The sequence below is a fragment of the Aethalodelphis obliquidens genome, unplaced genomic scaffold (genome assembly GCF_003676395.1).
Source record: "Aethalodelphis obliquidens isolate GAN/ISIS:26980383/991018 unplaced genomic scaffold, ASM367639v1 scaffold53, whole genome shotgun sequence".
Classification (NCBI taxonomy): Eukaryota; Metazoa; Chordata; class Mammalia; order Artiodactyla; family Delphinidae; genus Aethalodelphis; species Aethalodelphis obliquidens.
In genome coordinates, this window is record NW_020837997.1 from 2,383,811 (window position 1) to 2,405,023 (window position 21,213).

At 54.9% G+C, this 21,213-nt stretch overlaps 1 protein-coding gene across 2 annotated transcripts; it reads left to right on the forward strand.

The window, feature by feature from the left end:
- The first annotated feature begins 158 nt into the window (after positions 1 to 158).
- COLGALT1 (collagen beta(1-O)galactosyltransferase 1) lies at positions 159 to 20,851 on the forward strand. Of its 2 annotated transcripts, none has more exons than XM_027084652.1 (12): positions 159 to 452; positions 1,747 to 1,857; positions 2,573 to 2,690; positions 7,783 to 7,917; positions 9,063 to 9,267; positions 10,699 to 10,818; positions 15,701 to 15,777; positions 15,852 to 15,958; positions 16,226 to 16,244; positions 17,857 to 17,984; positions 18,802 to 19,008; positions 19,237 to 20,851. In XM_027084652.1, exons 1-12 carry the CDS (start codon positions 190 to 192, stop codon positions 19,502 to 19,504), a joined length of 1,758 nt encoding a protein of 585 aa, XP_026940453.1. In that variant the 5' UTR covers positions 159 to 189; the 3' UTR covers positions 19,505 to 20,851. The 2 variants fall into 2 exon arrangements, with proteins under 2 accessions (XP_026940453.1, XP_026940452.1); XM_027084651.1 differs by having other exon boundaries at positions 161 to 452; positions 16,226 to 16,358.
- Positions 20,852 to 21,213: the final 362 nt, after the last annotated feature.

A 21,213-nucleotide genomic window follows, 5' to 3' on the forward strand; every position in this document is an offset into this window, starting at 1 on the left:
GGGCCGCTGAGGAGGGTAGGAGGCACTTTGTGTCTTTAAGGCCGTTTGGAGGCGGGCCCTGACGGCTGACTCCGCCAGGAGCTCTCCTCCCCTTTAAGGCGCGAGGCAGGGGCGGGGTCCCCACGGCCCCTTTAAGGCACCGTCCGCGTCCGCCGGCAGAAAAGCGGCTTAAAGGCGACGCGTGGCGCGATGGCGGCGACCCCACGCGCATGGCGGGGGCACGGGCGGCCCCTCCCGGTGCTGCTGCTGCTGCTGCTGTTGGCGCTGCCACCTTTGGAGGGCCCGCCGGGCGCCGCCGCCTACTTCCCAGAGGAGCGCTGGAGCCCCGAGTCGCCGCTGCAGGCGCCGCGCGTTCTCGTCGCGCTGCTGGCGCGCAACGCGGCCCACGCGCTGCCTTCCACGCTGGGCGCGCTCGAGCGGCTGCGGCACCCCCGGGACCGCACAGCTCTGTGGTGAGCGCGGCGCCCGCGGCCCCGTATCCGGCCTGCTGTCCCCATCCCGGCGGGTCCACGCCGCGCCCCGCCCGCTGTCCTGGCACCGGGCGGGGCGGGCCAGCCCTACGCGTGCCTTTTGCTTGCTGTCCCCCATCAGGGCAGGCCAACCCCGCGCGTGCCTTCCTGCTTGCTTTCCCCCTGCCGCATTAGCACCAGCCGGAACGGCGCTTTGCCTGCTGGCCTCTTTAGGGTGGGGCGGGCCACAGTTCTGCCTTCTGGCTCCCGCATTAGGGCATATCCGGGATCACCCGTGCGCACTGCCCGTGCACACACAGCTTCAAAGGGAAGCCTGAGAACCCGCCCCCACCCCCAGTTGGGGCGTTGCAGCGGGCCGCATTGCACTTCTACTAACTGAACTTTTACGCTCCTGCTGCCGTATTGCTCCCTGAACCCAACCTGAATCGGACCTCCTGCCTTGTGACTACTGGAGTGGGTGGGTGGGGTAAGGGACGGAAGGCGGAAGGTTGCCAGGAGTGGATTCTTCCTAGAAGCAGAATGGGGCAGGGCCATGAACAAGCCTGACTGGTGACTTACCGCTTCCTACCTCAGTTTCTTCATCTGGAAAATGGGGATACTAATATAATTCTAGTTGGGTTGTCTCTGAAGATGAACAAGTTACTGAGTGTGAAGCCCTTGCGCCTGGCATCAGTGACCAGAGCTGTGGTTATTATTATCATTACTGTTATTATTGTCATCGTTGCTATCCTTGTTGTTGACTAAATAACAGTTCTTTTGGGAGAATAACTCTCAGCTGATGGTCAAACTAGACTTCCAAATATTCCTTTTCCCTCCAGGCCGGATAATCCAAGCACACAGTTGGTGTTTAAGAAATGTTTGTTGAACGAATGAGTGACCACAGCCCACTCCAAAGTGGTATTGCTCACAGGAGAGAATTGAGGAAGGTGGGGCAGGACTGCATGATATATATATATATATATATTTTATTAAATCTCACATATTTAGTAGCGAATGTGGTTATAAGATCCTTGATGCCCCATAGTACGAACGTCATCTAATATGTTTTTCCAAAATTAGCTTGTTTTAATCCCCTCTGCAGCCCCGTGAAGTGGGCCCTGTCCTCACCCCGTGTGTCACGGATGAGGAAATTGGGGCACGGAGCGCGGAAGTGTCTTGCCCAGGGCTGTGTAGCTGGTGGGAGGCCCAGCCAGGTCGTGGGAGCCCTTGTTGCCTTGCTGCTGCTCGTCCTGCCTTGGTCTCCCTAACTTCACTCACTGGCCCGTTCTGTCTGCAGGGTGGCCACGGACCACAACTCAGACAACACGTCAGCCGTGCTTCGGGAATGGCTGGTGGCCATGAAGAGTTTGTACCACTCTGTGGAGTGGCGGCCGGCAGAGGAGCCGAAGTGAGTGCCAGGCCTTGCCCTGCCCCCTGCCCCCAGCTGGACTTGGCTGTGCCCCTGCTCAAACACCCTCCATGACTCCCCATCATCCTGGGCCAGCCCCCAGCCCCCAGTCCCTGATGCTGTAGCCCAGCTCTGCAGCCTTCAGCGCTGGCTGTGGCTACTCTCACCCACCTCAGCTTCACCAGTGGGTCATAAGCCTCCCGTTGGACCTTTGCCCCGCCGTTCGCTCCACTTGGAATTCCTTCATTCCTTGGTCTTTGTGGTGGACGCCCACTGCTTTGTTCCCTGTGTCACTCAGCTGCAACATCAGCTCTGCTGCTTAGCGTCCCCATGAGCCCCTGAGTGATGTGGACTTCGGTTCCTTTCACTCTTTCAGGATTTATTTCTGTACCCACCCACTGCCCAGACCAGATTAGGAGTCTGGGAGGTCTTTGGGTCTTCTCTCCTAGTGGCTCCCCTCACCCTCAGGGATGTCTCTGCAAGGCAGTAGAGGCCCTTTCCCCTCCCCTCTGGGCATTTGCACATGCTGTACCCCCTACTGGGGACACACCTCCGTTCTCCTATTTTCTCCTTGCTTCTTCCCAGCCTTCAGATCCAGCTTACACATCCCCTCTTCCAGGAAGCCCTCTCTGACCACCCCACATTCAGCCAGCTCAAACCTCTCTGGGCTCCAAGAATGCCCTGTGCTTCCCACATCACAGCTGCCTCTCCACAGGTCCTACCCAGACGAGGAGGGCCCCAAACACTGGTCTGACTCACGCTATGAGCACATCATGAAGTTACGCCAGGCAGCCCTGAAATCGGCCCGGGACATGTGGGCCGATTATATCCTGGTGAGTTTCTTGGCCAGCCAACCCATGGGTCCCTAGCCGAAGGTCTGGGGTATCCAAGGGAAGGCAGAGTGGCGGGATTTGGAGACCAGCCTTGACCTCATTTTACAGAGGGGAAACTGAGACTCTGAGAAGGGAAGTGAGTTGTCAGAGGTAACATAGCAGGTTAGTGGAGGAGCTGGGATTTGATCCTCGGCCACCTGGATTCTTAATCATCAGGAACAAGTGGGCTTTTGTGTCCCCAGCCGACCCCTGTAGTTGCACACTTGGGTCATCTCCACTTTTATCAGCATCACCAGTGATGTGAGTTCTCTCTGCAACCACGATGATGACCTCTGGGTCACTCCAAGAAGCAGGAGGATGGGGCCGGGGCTGGGGGATGCTGGCGACACTGAGCTGCTGAGCCCTGACTTTCACTTCCTCCTCCTGGGCCTCTGGGAAGAGGGGGCCGGTTGAGGTTTTGAATGCAATGTTGGGTTACGTGCCCACAGATCACGGGTCTCCTGTGAGCTCCTTCAGCCTGGCTCCTTGACCTGGGCATGGTCCCCTCCCCTGGTGCGATGGGCAGGGCATTGACAGCTGAGCCTGGTTCGCCATGGAGGTTGAATGCAGTGATGCCAGCCTGACAGTGCCCGCGGCGGGTTTCCATCTACGTGCCAAACCTCAAGCTTTGGTCTCTACCTTCTTAATTTATTAATCAGCATATACCTATCGTCCACTCCCTATGCCCTCCTCGTGCCGGGCCCTGGGGACACAGCGAGGATCACACAGGCTGAGCCCCACCTTCCTAGCATCCCAGGAAAGGTGGATGTGACCAGAAAACAAACAAAACTGCATGAGGAAATACCAGAAGGCGGCCAGCGCTGTGAAAGGCACTTGAGGATATATCAGTGTTCTGGGGCTGCCATAACAAAACACCAACACTGGCGGGCAATAAAACAGTTTATTGTCTTGCAGCTCTGGAGGCCAGCAGTGTAAATCAGGGTGCAGGCAGGGCTGCACTCCAGGGGAGGATCCTTCCTTGCCTCTTCCAGCTTCTGGGGGCTCCCGGTGTTCCTTGGCTTGTGGCTGCATCACTCCAGTCCCTGCTTTTGTGGTCACGTGGTCTCTTCTTATAAGGTCACCAGTCACTGAATCTAGGGCCTACCCTAATCCACTATGAACCCCATCTTTTTTTTAAAGTAATTATTGTTTTATTTGTTTATTTATTTTATATTCTTTCCCATTATGGTTTATCACAGGATGTCGAATATAGTTCCCTGTGCTAGACAGTAGGACCTTGTTGTTTATCCATCCTATGCATAATAGCTTACATCTGCTGATCCCACACTCGCAGTCCTTCCCTCCCCCATCCTCCACCGGCTTGGCAACCACAAGTCTGTTCTCTATATATGTGAGTCTGTTTCTGTTTTGTAAATAGGTTCATTTGTGCCGTATTTTAGATTACACGTATAAGTGATATCATATGGTGTTTGCCTTTCTCTTTCTGACTTACTTCACTTAGTTTGGTAATCTCTAGTTGCATCCATGTGGCTGCAAATGGCATTATTTTTCTTTTTATGGCTGAGTAATATTCCACTGTATGTTTATACCACATCTTCTTTATCCATTTATCTATTGATGGACACTTAGGTTGTTTCCATGTCTTGGCTATTGTAAAGAGTGCTGCTATGAACATAGGGGTGCGTGTATCTTTTTTAATTACAGGTTTGTCTGGGAATATGCCCAGGAGTGGGATTGCTGGGTCCTATGGTAATTCTATTTTCAGTTTTCTGAGGAGCCTCCACACTGGTTTCCCTAGTGGCTGCACCAATTTGCATTCCCATCAACAGTGTAGGAGGGATGAACTCCATCTTAATTTACATCTTAATTACATCTGCAAAGACCCAATTTCCAAATAAGGTCATGACCACAGGTACCAGGGCTTGGGGGACCTCCCTTAGGAGGGGGCCCTAGCAGAGATCTAAAGGAGCCAAGGAGCCAGCCTCAGCGGGAGCTGGGGGCCAGTGTCCGAGGCAGAAGGAACAGAGCAGAGGGCAAGCCTGGGGCATTCAAGGACTGGCGAGGAGGCCAGTGTAACCAGAGTGGAGTGATGGCGGGGGTAATGCTGAGGTGGTAGGTGGGGGCCGGACTATTCAGGCCAAGGGAGGGATGTGACTTTTACTTTGAAGGTAATGGGGAGCCATGGACGGTGTGTGAACAGGAGAGGGTTAGGTTCTGATTTCTGATTTTCTGAAGTCCCTGTGGCTGCTGTGGGGCAAGAGGAGGGGGGCAGCAGGAGGCCAGGGTGGGGGCCTGTATGGGGCTGTGGGTTCAGGATGCGTTCTGAGGCCAAGGGGACAGGCCCTGCTGGATGTGTGGGTGCCGGAAGGACCTCACGTCCTGGCCTGAACCTTGTGGGGAGGACGGAGCCATCTCCTGGGAGGAGGAAGGATGGAACGGGCTCCTCCTGGGATCCCTGTGAGTTGGTGCCTTCCAACGCAGTGACAGCCTGCTGGGTGGGGTCTCAGAAACAGTGAAGAACAGAGGTGGGGCTCGAACCTCCCAGAACCGTCCAGCCCAGGGCCACCTTGTCTGCTGCCCTGGGTTTTGCTTACATTGTTTGGCGTTGAGTGGTTTTCACTTTTTTCTCTCAGCAAACCCGGGTGGAACTCAAGGCTTTGGCTCAGAACTCAAAGCAGCTTTTGACATACCGTATAGTTTTGCAATCGGGGACTTAAGTAATCCATATTGGAATGTGAAATCATTTGTCTCGTGTTTTTAAATTATTATTAAAATGGCCTCTTTTTTTCTCTTTTTACAAACACTGTGGGTCTTACTTGTAAGAAAATATACAAGAAACAACAAGAAGCTTGGAAAGAAAGAAAAAAATCATACCTTGTAGTCGTACCTCCCAGAGAGGCTCGCTCTCTGGCTGTGTGTTTTCATTCTGTGTGCTCCCAAAACTAGTTTCCATCACCCCAAAGGAAGCCCTGTGCCCATGAGCAGTCCCTCTGCATCCCCGCCCCCAGCCCCTGGTGACTGCTAATCTGCTGTCTGTTTCTGTGGATTTGCCTGCTCTGGACATTTCACATAAACAGGATCATACGCTATGTAGCCTTCTGGGTCTGGCTTCACTCAGCCTGATGTTTTCAGGGTTCTTTCTGGCTGAGTGATATTCCATTGTATGGATGGACCACGTTTTGTTTATCCATTCATCCGTCAGTGGACACTTAGGTTGTTTCCACAGCTTGTCTTCTGTGGATAAGGCTGCTATAAACATGGTGTGCAGACGTCTGTTCGAGTCCCCGTTTCCAGTTCTCTCAGTCTGTACCTAGGAGTGGAATTGCCGTAACTCCACGTTTCACTTTCTGAGGAACTGCCAGACTCTTCTGGCTGTTTTCACTGCATCTGTATTCCAAGGTCACCAATTCAAATGTCCACAGGGGTCTGGGCAGGAACATAACAGGAGCGCACGCCTTGTCCCAAGGGGCAGCCACCTTCCGTCTCCAGCTGGGGCTTGCCGCGTGGGAATGCCCTTCCCACGTTGCTGGAGAAGGCAGGGATTCTGGTTTTTGCTCTTGTTTATGGCAAGTGATTCATACGTTCTAAAAATCCTGCATGGGGAGCTTCCCTGGCGGCGCAGTGGTTAAGAATCCGCCTGCCGATGCAGGGGACACGGGTTTGAGCCCTGGTCCGGGAAGATCCCACATGCCGTGGAGCAGCTAAGCCCGTGCGCCACAACTGCTGAGCCTGCGCTCTAGAGCCTGGGAGCCACAACTACTGAGCCTGCGAGCCACGACTCCTGAAGCCCACACTCCTAGAGCCTGTGCTCCACAACAAGAGAAGCCACCGCAGTGAGAAGTCTGTGCACCGCAACGAAGAGTAACCCCCGCTCCCCGCAACTAGAGAAAGCCCACGCGCAGCAACAAAGACCCAACACAGCCAAAAATAAATAAATAAAATAAATAAATTAAAAAAAAACACAGAAAAACCCTGCATGGGTAACAGAAAGCATATCTGTGGACCAGATGCATTAAAAAAAAAACCCACCTCCTAATAGTTGTATAATATATCATGCTGGGTGTGTTTTCACATCCCGGTAGACAGGAACGTCCTTACCTAATTGTTTTCTGTGGCTTCATTTTTCAGTTGTCTCGACACATTCTGCAAAGGGACAGCAGGGCAGGGCCAAAGTTTCTGTAGCTGATTCTCCACTGCTAGACTCCTGGGTCGTTCCCAGTTTGTGTGATGAACAACCCTGCCATGAATATTCTGGTGTGGCCTTTCTGGAAGGTGTTGGTGACATAACGGTTTGGGGGGGACAAGCAGGCACCCCCCACCATGATGACCCTGTTCATGGGTTGGTGAGTTTCCTTCCAGGCTGCAGCAAACAAGTTATCATCTTTTTACCCCAACATTCAAGGTGTTAAAAAAAAAAAAAAAGCCTTATGTAAAGATCCTATTTTTAGGAATTTTTTTATTGGCCCTTCACTCACATAGAAGAAAGTGTGGTCCTCCCAGCCCCGACTGTCCTCCTCACTGACCAGTGCTGCCCATCTTAAAAGTTCCCATAAAAGGAGCCACGTGGGCTTCCCTGGTGGCACAGTGGTTGAGAGTCCGCCTGCCGATGCAGGGGACACGGGTTCGTGCCCCGGTCCGGGAAGATCCCACATGCCGCGGAGCGGCTGGGCGCGTGAGCCATGGCCGCTGAGCCTGCGCGTCCGGAGCCTGTGCTCCGCAACGGGAGAGGCCACAACAGTGAGAGGCCCGCCTACCGCAAAAAAAAAAAAAAAAAAAAAAGGAGCCACGTGATGCACCCACTGTCACTTCCCGTGGCTCGCCAGCACCGTGTGTGGGACCCATTTGTGTCGCTTCGTGCTGTGTGGTCCGTCCCTTCTCTTGCAATGTCGTGTATTTCATTGTGTGAACGTAACCCTGCTGGTGACTTAGGGCAGAGCTGTCAGTTGAGGAGCAGGTGGCTTCCAGGGCCGCACGTACTATTCCAGGTGCCCCCCTCCCCAGGGCTCCGGCCTCTGCCCCAGCTGTTCCAAGCTGTGGCCTAGCCCGGCTCACTCTGGCGGCCCACACTGATGCCATGTCGGGTGTTTTACAGTTTGTGGATGCGGACAACCTGATTCTCAACCCTGACACTCTGACCCTGCTCATCGCTGAGAACAAGACGGTGGTGGCCCCCATGCTGGATTCCCGGGCTGCATACTCCAACTTCTGGTGTGGGATGACCTCCCAGGTCAGGGGGTTACCGTGGTAGGGCAGGGCCCTGGGGGTGCTGGGGGGCTGGATTTGGAGTCTAACTTAGCCTCACACTGCCTCATGGTGAGCATTTGATAAACACTATTGTGATAATCCTTAAATAGACATTGAGGGAGGGTCTACGACTGTGTGCCCCCTGCCCCTACACCCATTACTGAGGCAGAAGCACAAATGCAGAGAGAGGAAGTGACTTGCCTGCGCTCACATAGCTATGACATGATGACGCCAGGACAGGACTTCAGGCACAGCTTGATCCAGGTGTTCAAACAATATTCCTCTTCCTCCGTCCCTTGCGTGGCTTCATTTTCAAACTCCTGGGGAATGATCTCAGCAGCATTCAGCCAAAGTCTACTCTGACTGAACCTTGTCCAGTCTCTTCCTACCCCTGAACCAATTACTGAAGTCAGGAAAATGTCAGGCTCTGATTGTCCCACCCAGTGATGAGGGTGGGGTTTTAGGCAAAGCCAGGGAGAGTGAGGGGCCGGTGATGGAGCAGGGCTGTGCCAGGGGAAGGGGGCTAGGTCGCTAGAGCCAGGATGCTGACCCATCCTATCTCCTCCTATCTTTTTGTTTTGAATTGATGTGTAATTCACAAAATATAAAGTTCACCATTTTAAAGTGAATAATTCAGTGGTTTCTATATTTTAAAGTATGTCATAGAAATCTAAATGTCATATGCTAACAATTCCAGTTCGTAAAGGATAGGAGGAAGGGAGAGGACTGTTCCAGAAGCTTTTAAAACTTCTAAAAGATTGCCCCCCGACTTTCTTGAAGTCCCACTTCTGATGTTTAATTTTAAAATCAAAGGATCTCAAATATCCAGTCCCTTTTTCAGTTTTTTAATTTCCTTTCTCAAATGCTGCTTTTCTGATCAGAAGTATTGAGCTGGGTCTGCAAATGACTGACTGTTTCCCTGGGTCTCTGTGCCATTGCCCAGCAACTGAGGCTCTGGGGTTGGAGACTGACAGGCCCTGCTTAGAGCCCTGTGCTCAGGGAATACCCACCATAGCCACAAACTGGCACCCAGTCTTACTCTCTGGGTGTTCTGTGCCTCCTGTTGTCCTGGGCCTCCAGCCTCACCTTTAGGGACCCCCGTGCAAAACTCTGCCCACCTCCCCACAGGGCTACTACAAGCGCACGCCTGCCTACATCCCCATCCGCAAGCGGGACCGCCAGGGCTGCTTTGCAGTCCCCATGGTGCACTCGACCTTCCTGATTGACCTGAGGAAGGCGGCATCCAGGAACTTGGCGTTCTACCCTCCCCACCCTGACTATACCTGGTCCTTCGATGACATCATTGTTTTTGCCTTCTCCTGCAAACAGGCAGGTGAGCCCACAGGGGATTTGCCATCATGGGGTGTCTCTCTGCTTCTTTGGGACAAGTGCTGAGCCCACAGAAGGTTCACAGAACCAGAACTGCAGGGTGCAGCGATGACTTCAGGTGCAGCTGTATCCAGGTGTTCAGATGATATCCCCAGGACCCGTTCTCTCTCCAGCCCTGGCTTTGCTGGGTGGCTTCACTCCCCAGGTCTTTAAGATATGTTTATTGAAAGTTATTTCCATCTTGATATTTTCCTCTATTCCCCCAGATATCTGTGGTTGAGCATAATTGTTCCCTAGTTGTATACTTCGGGCAAAAAAAAAGTTTAGAGAGGAAGAGAACATAGCCATATGCTGACCTGTCATTTATTTTTAAACCACGGGTCAGCAAACTGTATGTCCCACGGGCCAGATCTGGCCCACTATCTGTTTTTGTATGGATGCAAGCTAAGAATGTCTTTTGGGTTCCTGGACCCAATTCCTATGTGTGTAGGTTGGAGGTGGGGGTGTATTCCCCACACTGACAAGCAATTCTGGGACCCCAGCAGGGTGTCTGAGAATTCAGCTCAATTCCACCTCGGTTCTGGCTCTGTCTACTTGGAGATAGCCTCAGATTCCACAGGTTAAGGGCCCAGTCCCACAAAACTATGTCCCCCACCCTGCTTCAGATGCTGATTGCAAGTCCAGGTTGTCACCTGTGCTTCTGACCAAATGGCCAGAAACCAAAGGTTTCCGCGACTCCTTCCTTGGGTTCTGCTAATTTGCAAGCGCGGCTCACAGAACTCGGGAAACCTGTTTACTCACTAGGTTACTGTTTATTATAAAAGGATATAACTGGGGAACAACCCGGAGGAAGAGATGCACGGGGCAAGGTTTGGGGGAAGGGGCGCAGAGCTTCCACGCCCTCTCTGGGCACGGTCCAAAGGCAGACTTGAGTTGTTGAGACAGAACTGTTTGGCCCACAGACCTAAATACTTACTGTCTGGCCCTTCAATGAAAATCGTTTTCGTTGGGTTTATCACTTTAGAAAAAGATACATACTCATTATAAAATTTGAAACCATTCAGAAAAGGACTAACACAGATAATGTAACTCATGGTTTGTCCAACTGCATCTCATTTTTGTGCATAAATGTGCATCTTTACTGTTCACCCGCAGTTTTGTGGTTTGCTTTGTCATGGAATCCTGCAGGGACTGAGTCAGTACTGATGCAAGGCGCTTGTTAACAGTTCTGGAGTTTTTTGGCACTGCGAACCCCTGTTCTGGCTCCAATTCCCAGATGGAGCGCCAAGGGGTTCTCTGCCGGTTGCTGGGAACAGCTGGACCCATTTACGCCCTGGCCCCATGCTGGGCTGTGAGGCTTATGCTCTGTTCAGAGGTTGCCTCCACTGCCTTACTGCTCTGTTTTCAATTTTGATTGTTGTTTCCTTGGCCCCAGAGGTCCAGATGTACGTCTGCAACAAGGAGGTGTATGGCTTTCTGCCGGTGCCACTGCGGGCACACAGCACCCTCCAGGATGAGGCCGAGAGCTTCATGCACGTGCAGCTGGAGGTCATGGGTGAGTCTGCCTGCGCCAACCTGGGAGGGCTGAGTCGCCTCCCTCTCGCTGCCATCTTGCATCTGTGAACCCTGACTGAGTGTCTGCTGGGCGCCAGTCTCTTTGCCGGGCACTGGGAACCCAGCATGAACAGGTGGACGGTTGTCCCCTCTCTCACAGAGTGCTGGCTTGCAAGCAGCTGTGCATGGCATGCTCGGGGAAATGAGGGTGGGCTTTCTGGCGGAGGTGGCATTAAGATGCAGGGTAAGTAGGAGTTAGCCGATAAGAGGATCGCAGCCGGAGGGAGCAGCACATGCGGAGGCCGGGAGGCTGGAGGGGCTGTGAGCTCAGGAAACAGGTGAGGTCGACGGGACAGAAGTGGGGCTGGTGAGCTGGGCAGGGCTGGCAGGCAGGGCCAGGGCGGGGGCCTCAGACATTCAGCTGAGGAGCGGGCCTTTTCCCCCGGGGCAGTCAGGAGCCATGGAGAGTGTAGGAGCAGTGAGGGCAGCAGGTTTCACTGATGACCCTGCATGTGCGTGGCAGCATCTAGGACACAGCCATTTCGGGCCATTTTGTCACTCATGTCCCTGCCAACCTCCAGACCCACTATTGTTTGTTTAATATCTATCTTAACGGACACTTTTTTTTTTTAACTTGAATACATTTTAAAAAGGAGACTACATATTTTTACCGTGGTTGCAAACTCACGTCTCTCTAACACGTATACAAATAAATCCGTAGACTATTAAACTAGCAGCTGTCCCTCAGGTGAGGTGGGCTGAACGCATAGGGCCGAGCTGCCATTGATGCTGCTTGAGGAGGGGATTCTGCCCCGGCTGAGGGTCTCTGAAGCAACCGGACAGTGGTACGGCGTCCTCTTCCATGGGGGCCTTGCCCTGTGCTGACCACATCCCTGTGAAGGCCTGTGAAGCAGCATGGCTGTACCTCCCACTGCACAGATGGAGAGGGCCTTGGAGGGCCAGGCCCCTGCCCTGAGGTTCAGTCCGTGCGGCCCCCCCAACTCTGATCCATTTCTGGCTGTGGCTCCCCCTTGTGGCTGAAGGTGGAATGACACCCAGCCTTTGTTTTGTGGGGGCTTTGGGGTCTTTTGAGGTGACACCTGGAGGCTGCAAGGTCATCAGGGTGAAGACCCCCGCAACCCCCAAGTGTCTGTCCCATGTAGTTGCCCACGCTCAGCCTGGCAAACCCACCAGGCTGTAGTCTTAAGAAGTGGGTCTCTGCCTCTTGCCAACTCCTGTGGGCGAGCGGACCCCGAGAAGCTTCTCCAGGCTGCCATAGTTTTCCTAGTTTAACTTTTCACATATATTTCCGTCGTTATTTTTGGCCAGAAGACTGTTTATGCTGCCGTTATAAACGGAAGGCACAACAGAAGCGTGAATATTTTCCTGTTTCTCAAGCTCCAGAGCAAATCACACAGAACAGACGGAAGGAGGGTCTGGGGGTCTCAGATATTTGTGCAGATCCTTCCTTACAGTTCTAGTGAAAACCACCTTTTTCTCCACCTCTGTGTGGGTACCTGTCCCCGGGCTGTGCATGTGATTTCTCATGTGTTCAAAAATCTTTCGGGACTTCCCTGGCGGTCCAGTGGTTAAGACTCTGCGCTTCCACTTCAGGGGGCACCGGTTTGATCCCTAGTCAGGAAACTGAGATCCCGCAAGCCACGCGGTATGGCCCAAAGAAGAAAAAAATCTTTCTTACAACAAAATTTCAGGCTTACAGAAAAGCTCAGAGTGCTGCCCTCTGTGTGTGGGGAATCCAGCAACTTCCTACCCTACCTGCTCATGGACTATGGGGTGTCTTTCCCAGCTGGCCCCATAAACTTGGCTCAGTGTAAATCCTGTTCTTTGAGTTTTAGCATACACAGCAGTGACAGGTCATATGTGGGCAGCGTGATGATTGTTTTTATTTTATTTTTTAATTTTTTTATTAAAATTTTTTTCAATGTTATCATGTTTTTATTGATCAATCTGTGCCCAGTTAAAAAATAAACAACCAAAAAATACCCTTATCTAAAAGCAAACAACTCAGAGACAGGCAGATGCAAGAAGTGCATAGGGCAAGGTATGTGGAAAACGGTGAGGAAGCCCGCATTCCCTCTCGGAGCTCGCCGTTCTCTGTTTTTAATATCCTTGTCACCAGACACGGGCCAGGCTCTGGCCCTCCCCGGGGTCGCCCACTGTTGTGATTCCACCAGCTGACGGGTTTTTTTCCCTTTCTGTGCTTCACATCAGTCAAGCTGCGCAAGTGCGGTGTCTCCTGCCCAGTGTCCGCGTCTGTGCTGTCACCGGCTGCTGCGTGTGGCTGTGCTCGTTCTCTCGTCTTGCTGCGTAGTATTCCATTTAGATGTTCAGCCACAGATTTATTCACTCTTGGCTGTGTCATGTGTCACTTTACCAGTCTTCTCCTGAGCGGCATGGGGGGCATTTCCCATTTTTCCCAACATTGCCATGTGCGAGAGAGTTCTAGACATGCATCAGTGGGTGCAAAGTTAGGGAATATCCACAAGGTTGCCCTCACTTCTTACACCAGTTGCAAAATCTGGGGTCCCCAGGACCATGTTCAGGTTTGATAATTCACGAGAGGGACTCAGGACTCACTGGAAGCTGTTATACTCACAGTTACACTTTCTTACAGCCAAAGGACACAAATTAAAATCAGCAAAGGGAAAGGGTGACGGGGCAGCATCCAGGAGCGTTCCAAGCACAGAGATCCCTCTTGTCCCTGTCCCTTCCCGTGGAGTCATATGGACAGGGCTTGCTTCTCCTAGAACTAGTATGTGAAAACGTGCATGGTGTACTGCCAACCAGGGATGCTTCCCAAGGCTCCATGTCCAGGGTTTTTACTGGGGCTCCTACACACAGATACAGATGATTGCCACATGGCTAACCTCCATCTCCAGGCCCTGCAGAAATTGAGCCAATACCAAGTAGCCCAAGACCTCCACCCTGAATCACACTGTTGGCGTACATACCCGGTATGGCCCCAGCCCTGAGATAAACAAAGACATTTCCAAGGGCTTCAACCTCCCAGGATCTGGGAGCAAAGGCCAGACCTCTCTGTGGTCAAGTTTAATTCTTCACCCTATGATGGGTCTAAGGGGTGTTATTTTTTTTATTTTTTATTTTTTGCAGTACGCGGGCCTCTCACTGTTGTGGCCTCTCCCGTTGCGGAGCACAGGCTCCGGACGCGCAGGCTCAGCGGCCATGGCTCACGGGCCCAGGCGCTCCGCGGCATGTGGGATCCTCCCGGACCGGGGCACGAACCCGTGTCCCCTGCATCGGCAGGCGGACTCTCAACCACTGCGCCACCAGGGAAGCCCGTGTTACATTTTTTGACGTGGCTCTCTGGAAAGGCTGCATTGTGTTGCTCCTTCTGGACCTAATATGCTCCATTTTCCCAGAACTGATAAGAAAGAATGAAGAGATACCCCCACTTCCCATCAGCAGGTCCTTTCACCATCCCCACCCAAGCGGGCAGGCAGAGGCTGAGAAAGAGAGGGAAAGGGCACCTGGGATTTGAATTTGAGTCTTCAGATCCCAAAGCCTTGCCCTTGGGTCCTAGGCTCCCCTGAGGAGGACAGGGGGTGGCAGGGAGCTGTGACGGGCCCTGGATAGGAAGAAACCCCAGGGCACAGTGTCCCTGGAGGAGGCCCAGGCTTCGAGGTGGGAGGTGCCAGGTTGACCCTGGGCCTCGCCCAGGCTTCTCCCAGACAGAGGGGCCTGTGTCTGTCCTTTGAGCTCACACAGGGCCTTTGTTCTTGGGGAGGCAGATGCCACACTCGCCTTTTCTGGGCCAGCCTGGTAGATGGCCAGGAGCCTCACCAGGCTCACAGCCCCCTCGGATCTGATCCTTCTGTGGGAAACCGTCAGGGATGTACCAAGACAGGGCCCCGGGGATATGGTCTGAGCACTGCTCCCAGCAGCTAAAAGGGGACCGATCGCGAACACCCTGAAATTCTTGGCATACCTGGGCTCGCAGATGTGTCACTCCAGTCACATGGCCATCTTCTCCCTGTATGTCTTCACACCGTCTACCTTCTGTGTGTATCTCTGTATCTGAATTTCCCATTTTTATAAGGACCCCAGTCAAACTGCTTAGGACCCACCCTAATGACCTCATTAAAGATCCTATTTTCTAAATAAGGTCACATTCTGAGGTACCAGAGTGTCAGGATGCCAAAGTATCTTTTTGGGGAGGATACAGTTTAACCCAAAACAATGTGTGTGATTTCATGGCAACTTATCATGACATAAACCTCTGAGAGACTTATTAGCCCATTTTATAGATGAGGAAAGTCATTCCTTTGTTCAGTTTATGAGTTTGTGCCGAGCTCTGTGTACTGGGCGTAGGGAGCCAGTGTGAGTGGACAGACCTGGTATCCGTCTGGCAGAGCTCATGGGAGATAATCAGGGAGCCGGGGAGGTAGGACAGCAGAATGAGGCTTTGACGGAAGCCCAGGCGCCGTGGGGACCCCCAAAGAGGTACCTGACAGCCTGGGGAGGTCAGGAGACTCCTCTGCTGCCACCCACCCACCCCCCGCCCCGTCCCAGAAGGCCTCTTAGCTGATAACTCAGGGGGAGGAGGGGAGGAAGGAAGGGTATTTCAGTAGAGGCCCAGCATGTGCAAAGGTCCAGAGGTAGGAATGGGGGATGGGTAAGTCTGGAGCAGTGCCAACAGCCAGAGTGGGTAGGAGGCGGAGGAGAGAGACTAGCACTGATGTTGTGAGCGGGGCTGTGTTGGACAGGGTTTCCAGCACCAAGCTGAGGAGCTCGGGATGACAGGGAGCCCCGCAGAGGGTGGGGAGGGGGCGTTGGAAAGAGGCTGGACACCCCCCGACTTCCCAATGACCCCCGTGACCCCTCGGCTTCTCTCTGCCGCCCAGTGAAGCACCCATCTGCGGAGCCCTCGCGGTTCATCTCGGTGCCCACCAAGACGCCAGACAAGATGGGCTTTGACGAGGTAGGCTGGGCCTTCCCTCATGGGTGGGGCTGGGGGCCCGACCTGGAGGGTCCAACCAAAGCTCTGGGCCACAGGTCTTCATGATCAACCTGAAGCGGCGGCAGGACCGACGGGAACGTATGCTGCGCGCGCTGCAGGAGCAGGAGATCGAGTGCCGGCTGGTGGAGGCTGTGGACGGCAAGTGAGTCCCACCCCGGTGGGGGAGGGGCGGCTCCACGTGTGGGTATGTGGACCTGGTGGGTGGCGGCTGTGGAGCGGATGTGAGTCTGACCCTGCGCGGGGTGCTGGCAGGTCTGCGCACATAGTGTAGACCACGCCCTGGCAGCCCACATTGGGTCCAAGAGGGGTGTGCAGGTTGGGGGGCGGGGTGGCAAGGGGGAATGTCGCTAATGGTGGAATTGTGGGCAGAGAGAGTCTTCCACTGACCCCCTCCTGTCCCCCCTTGCAGAGCCATGAACACTAGCCAGGTAGAGGCACTGGGCATCCAGATGCTGCCCGGCTACCGGGATCCTTACCACGGGCGGCCCCTCACCAAGGGCGAACTGGGCTGCTTCCTCAGCCACTATAACATCTGGAAAGAGGTGGGTCCCGCAGCGGGGCAGGCCCCTCCTCAGCCTTCTTTACAGCTCAAGGAGGGAATCACCTGCATCCCAGACAGTCCTCTCTCTGTAGTGAATGTGTCACCTGAACCCTGGGTGGGTGAGCTGCTGTCCTTCTCCTGTGCAGACGTGGAGCCTGAGTCCGGGGAGGGTTAAGCCTGACTCTAGAAACAGGTGGGGTCTGAGGCCCAGGACCTCCAGGAGAAACCTCTTCATGTGCACCCACTGTCAAATATCTAGAGCCCAGGCACCGTGCTCATAGCTTACTAGTAGGAGTAATAGCCATGGCGACGATAACTAATGCAGACCCCACGTGTTGGTACCCCGTTAGCCCCAGAGGCTCATCACACACCCTTGGAAGGGAAGGTTATGATGGGCGAGGATGCCAGGCACGGACTGGAACCTGGGACCAGCAGGCGTGAGGCCAGATGGGGCATTTGGTGTTTGAGGCGACAGGTGCTCAGCCAGGTTGCCCTCCTTTTCTGATATTCATCACGGAGGTCATGGGGCAGGGATTGCGGTGTCCAGGTAGCTGTAGAGCCAGAGGGGATCCAGGTTCAAGTCCAGCCCTGCCTCTGAGAGGGGTGAGCTCTGTGAGCAAGGAAGGCATTTCCCAATCTGAGTCTCAGATTCTCCAGATGATGGAGTCACAACTTCAGGGGCAGTTGTGAAGATTCGCTAGTTCATTCATTCTGGGAACATTTGTCAAGGACCTACTGTGTGCCCAGCCTGATGCTGGTGCTGGGGACACGACAGCCACCAAGATAGACCCAGCCCCCTTCAGGGCGCTCACAGCCCTGGGAGGTGGGGAGACTGATGAGAATCCACAAAGAAATGAATGGCAATGAAATAAGTGAGAGGCAACTACAGGAGAGGCCCAGGGTTATGAATTATCCTCAACTGGCAGCTTTGGGTGATAGTCAGGGAGGACCTCTTGAGTAGGTGACAGGTGAGCTAAGGCCAGAAGGGTGAGAGGGAACCTACCTGCTGCTGTGTGGGGGAAGGGTGCTCTGTGTCAAAGGCACAGCGTACGTCCAGGCCCTGGGTTGGGAAGGAGCAGCCAGGCTGAGGTGAGGCTGTGGATTCTGCTGCCAAGTTGTGAGGAGGAAGTTTTGGCCAGGAGGTAGATCCAAATTGGTGGTGGTGGGCTTCCCTGGTGGTGCAGTGGTTGAGAGTCCGCCTGCCGATGCAGGGGACACGGGTTCGTGCCCCGGTCCGGGAAGATCCCACATGCCGCGGAGCGGCTGGGCCCGTGAGCCATGGCCGCTGAGCCTGCGCGTCCGGAGCCTGTGCTCCGCTACGGGAGAGGCCACGTACCGCAAAAAAAAAACAAAACAACAATTGGTGGTGGTGGTGTGTGTGTGTGGGGGGGTGGTAGTTTGCTTTTCTCCTGATGCCCCAGAGCTTTTAAGCAGAACTGGCTTCGGGGTCAGGCCTGGCTTTGATCTCTCCAAGATCTCAGCAGGGCCTCCTCCCTCAGGTTGTGGACCGCAGGCTGCAGAAATCACTCGTGTTCGAGGACGACCTGCGCTTCGAGATCTTCTTCAAGAGGCGCCTAATGAACCTTATGCAGGATGTGGAGCGGGAGGGTCTGGACTGGGACCTCATGTGAGTGGAGCCTGGGAGGGGCCAGAGCTCAAAGGTGTGACCCAGAGCCTCTAGGTCGGAGGGCCTTTGCAGGTTAATATGTTGGGCCAACTTTTGGGAGCTTGGCAGGAGGACTTGTTCTTGACCCAGAAGTCTAGGGACCTGGTGGAAGCCTGCCAGCTCGTCCAGGGTTTGGAGACTTGACTGGAGCCTGTGGGGTAGAGAATAAGGCTAAGGTTTGACCCGGAAGACTGGGGACGTGGCTAAAGAACTTGGGGTGTGGCCTGCGGTGGGTTTGATCGAGCCTGGGGGCTTGGCTGCGTGGGCCACGCCCACGGGAGCCTGGGTCTCAGAGCAGTGCTAGGTAGAGTACGGCCAGCCTATTTCTGGAACTGTCCCTTGGAGTCTCATGTAGGTGGGTTGGTTCATCCTCGCCACCCCACCCCTGCCCTTAGCGCCACGTGCGGGGCCCTGACCTGGGTTCTGGGCCTCAGACTCAGGACCGTGCTGTCGATAGGAGCATAGCTTCTCCCCTTCACTCCTGCCCGCCTGCCTCACAGCCCTCTGAACCCAGAGCAGCTCCCCTCTCAGCTCCGCTCTCCTTCCCGTGGCACAGCCTCCCCAGCTCCAAATCCTCCCTCGTGCCCTCAGAGAAAGCCCACTCCCTCCCTGTGGCCCCAGGCCCCTGTGGGCCTGCTCTCACCCCAGTGCAGTCACGCCGGCCTCCTCATCGCTCTCCACCCCCCAGGGCCTGACAGGGGCTCCGGGGATCTCTGCGTCAGCATTCTTGCGTGGGCAGGCGGGAGGAAGGTGACTGGGCCCCCGTTCTGCACCCCAGCTACGTGGGCCGGAAGCGGATGCAGGTGGAGCACCCCGAAAAGGCCGTGCCCCGCGTGAGGAACCTGGTGGAGGCCGACTACTCGTACTGGACGCTGGCCTACGTGATCTCCCTGCAAGGCGCCCGCAAGCTGCTGGCTGCCCGGCCACTCTCCAAGATGCTGCCCGTGGACGAGTTCTTGCCGGTCATGTTCGACAAGCACCCAGTGTGAGAGGGGGTGGCGGTGGGCAGGCGGGCTGGGGTCTCGCTGTGGAGCTGGCCTGGGTGGGGGCGTGAGGCTCGTGGGTCCCAGGGAGGTGGCTTTTCCTCTGCCTGCTTCTTCCTCCATCTGTTCCCTCGCCGTCGCCCTCCCCCCACCCCTGCCACCCATTTCTGTCTCCATTCGCCTCTTACCCCCCAACCCACCGCGGCCCCCGTGCCCCTCCTCCCCTGCAGGTCTGAATACAAGGCCCACTTCTCCCCTCGGGACCTGCGCGCCTTCTCCGTGGAGCCCCTGCTCGTCTACCCCACACACTACACAGGGGACGACGGGTACGTGAGCGACACGGAGACCTCGGTCGTGTGGAACAACGAGCACGTCAAGACCGACTGGGACCGGGCCAAATCCCAGAAGATGCGCGAGCAGCAGGCCCTGAGCCGCGAGGCCAAGAACTCTAACGTGCTGCAGTCCCCCCTGGACAGCGCTGCCCGGGATGAGCTCTGAGAGCTCTGAGGGGCGGTGGCCATGAATCCAAAGCAGCCTGTCGCTGGCCCGGCCCCCGCACGCCCGCCGGGGACGACCCCTGGCAGGCCAAGGAGGGCTCCCCACACAGGGCGGCGTCCAGCCAGCCCATGCTCAGCAGTCACGTGCACGCAGGCAGCATTAACGGAGGTGCCTACTGTATGCCAGGAACAGGTTGATCGGGTGGTAGCAGTTCGTGCACCCAACACTTTAAGCGAGTACTGGGTACCGGGTTCCTGTGTTCTGGCAGCGAATGAGGCATGATTATTCTCTCCCTCGGTGATGGATCCAGTCGTCAAGCGTTATTGATCCCCCATCAAGAAGCAGGCGCAGGTGATACACATTCACTGTTTGAATTCATTCGAGTATTTATTGAGTGCCTACTGTATGCGGGGCACCGTTCCAGGCTCTGGGACTAGTGAGGTAAACTTTCATGTATTCAGACGCGTACTATGTGTCTGGTACTTGCGACACAAAAGTCCTTACTGACTCGGTGCATTTACTGAGTGCCTGCTGTGTGCGGGGAGCTGAGCTTTGTGTTAGGGCTGAAGATAAACAAGGTGCTTTTCACTCCTAAGTGGTTTCTTCCCCACACATCCAGAGAGCATCTCCTGTGTGCTGGGCCCTGGTGATACAAAATAGGATGACAGCTGTTCAGTCAGCTTCTGATCACCAACAGAGATGAAGGAGTCCTTTCGTTTCTTCATGCAGCAAGCATTTATTGAGTGCTGGCTGTGTGCCTGACCTCGTGGACTCCCAGTGGGATTGACTGAGTTTGATTCCTCATTTCCCCTCACCCCCCGTCGCCCGAGCCGTGTGCAGATAACATCCCCTGTCCACCGCCCAGGAGAGGGGCTGGCTCTTCCCTTGCCAGGGGCAGCCATGGGTTCCAGCAGCCTCATGTCCTCATGCAAGGGCCCCCTGCTAGACCCGGCCCCCCTGCTAGACCCGGCCCCCCTGGAGGGGGTGAGGGGTGAAGCTGGGGGCGGGGTCTCCCATTCCCCCTCCTGGTCTCAGTTGTTTGACCTCCCTGCCCTGCACGTCAGGTGTGGTCTCTGCCTGCTCGGTGGGGTTCCTCTGTCCAAGCCTTTGGTGGGATCATGCGTCTGGGGCCTCGCGTGGGCTCCGCTGCACTGGGGTGCTACCCACGGCCTGGGCAGAACGTCCCCCGGCACAGGCTGGAGGACTCGCTGTGTCTTCAGCCTGAAACGAATGTCAGAGCCCACCAGTAGTGCCTCATTCTCTGAGGGATAACTAACTGCTGTCCGGGTCGGGTCCCGGATAACTTGCTTATTTTTTTATTAAATGTTGCTGGTTGGTTTTCACATACATCTGTGTTCCCTTCTTGGCCCAATGCTCTGCTCACAACCTATGTACCACCCACATTCCCCACCCCTCCGCTTCAGGCCAAGATGTGGGAGGAAACCAGGTGCGGCGGGAGGAGTGAGACCCCGGGATTCCAGTGTGCCCCATAAAACTTCCCCAAAATAGCCTGGGGACGACAGATGGTCAACCTCACTCTATCCTGCGGGGTCAAATAACAGAATGAAGAGCGGGGCTGTCATAGTTTGGAGTCTGCAGAAAACAGACCCCAAGATGAGGATTTGAATTATCCGAGAGGTGACCCCAGGAAACCCTGATGGCAGTGGGGACGTGAGGCAGAAGGCCAGGGGGTGCCAGTGAGCAATTGA

Excerpts from the sequence above, each read along its gene's own strand:
- COLGALT1 (XM_027084651.1), top strand. The coding sequence starts at position 190 with ATGGCGGCGACCCCACGCGCATGGCGGGGGCACGGGCGGCCCCTCCCG. Across the intron at positions 16,359-17,856 it reads ACTATAACATCTGGAAAGAG|GTTGTGGACCGCAGGCTGCA; the intron begins GTGGGTCCCGCA and ends CTCCTCCCTCAG. Across the intron at positions 19,009-19,236 it reads ATGTTCGACAAGCACCCAGT|GTCTGAATACAAGGCCCACT; the intron begins GTGAGAGGGGGT and ends CCTCCCCTGCAG.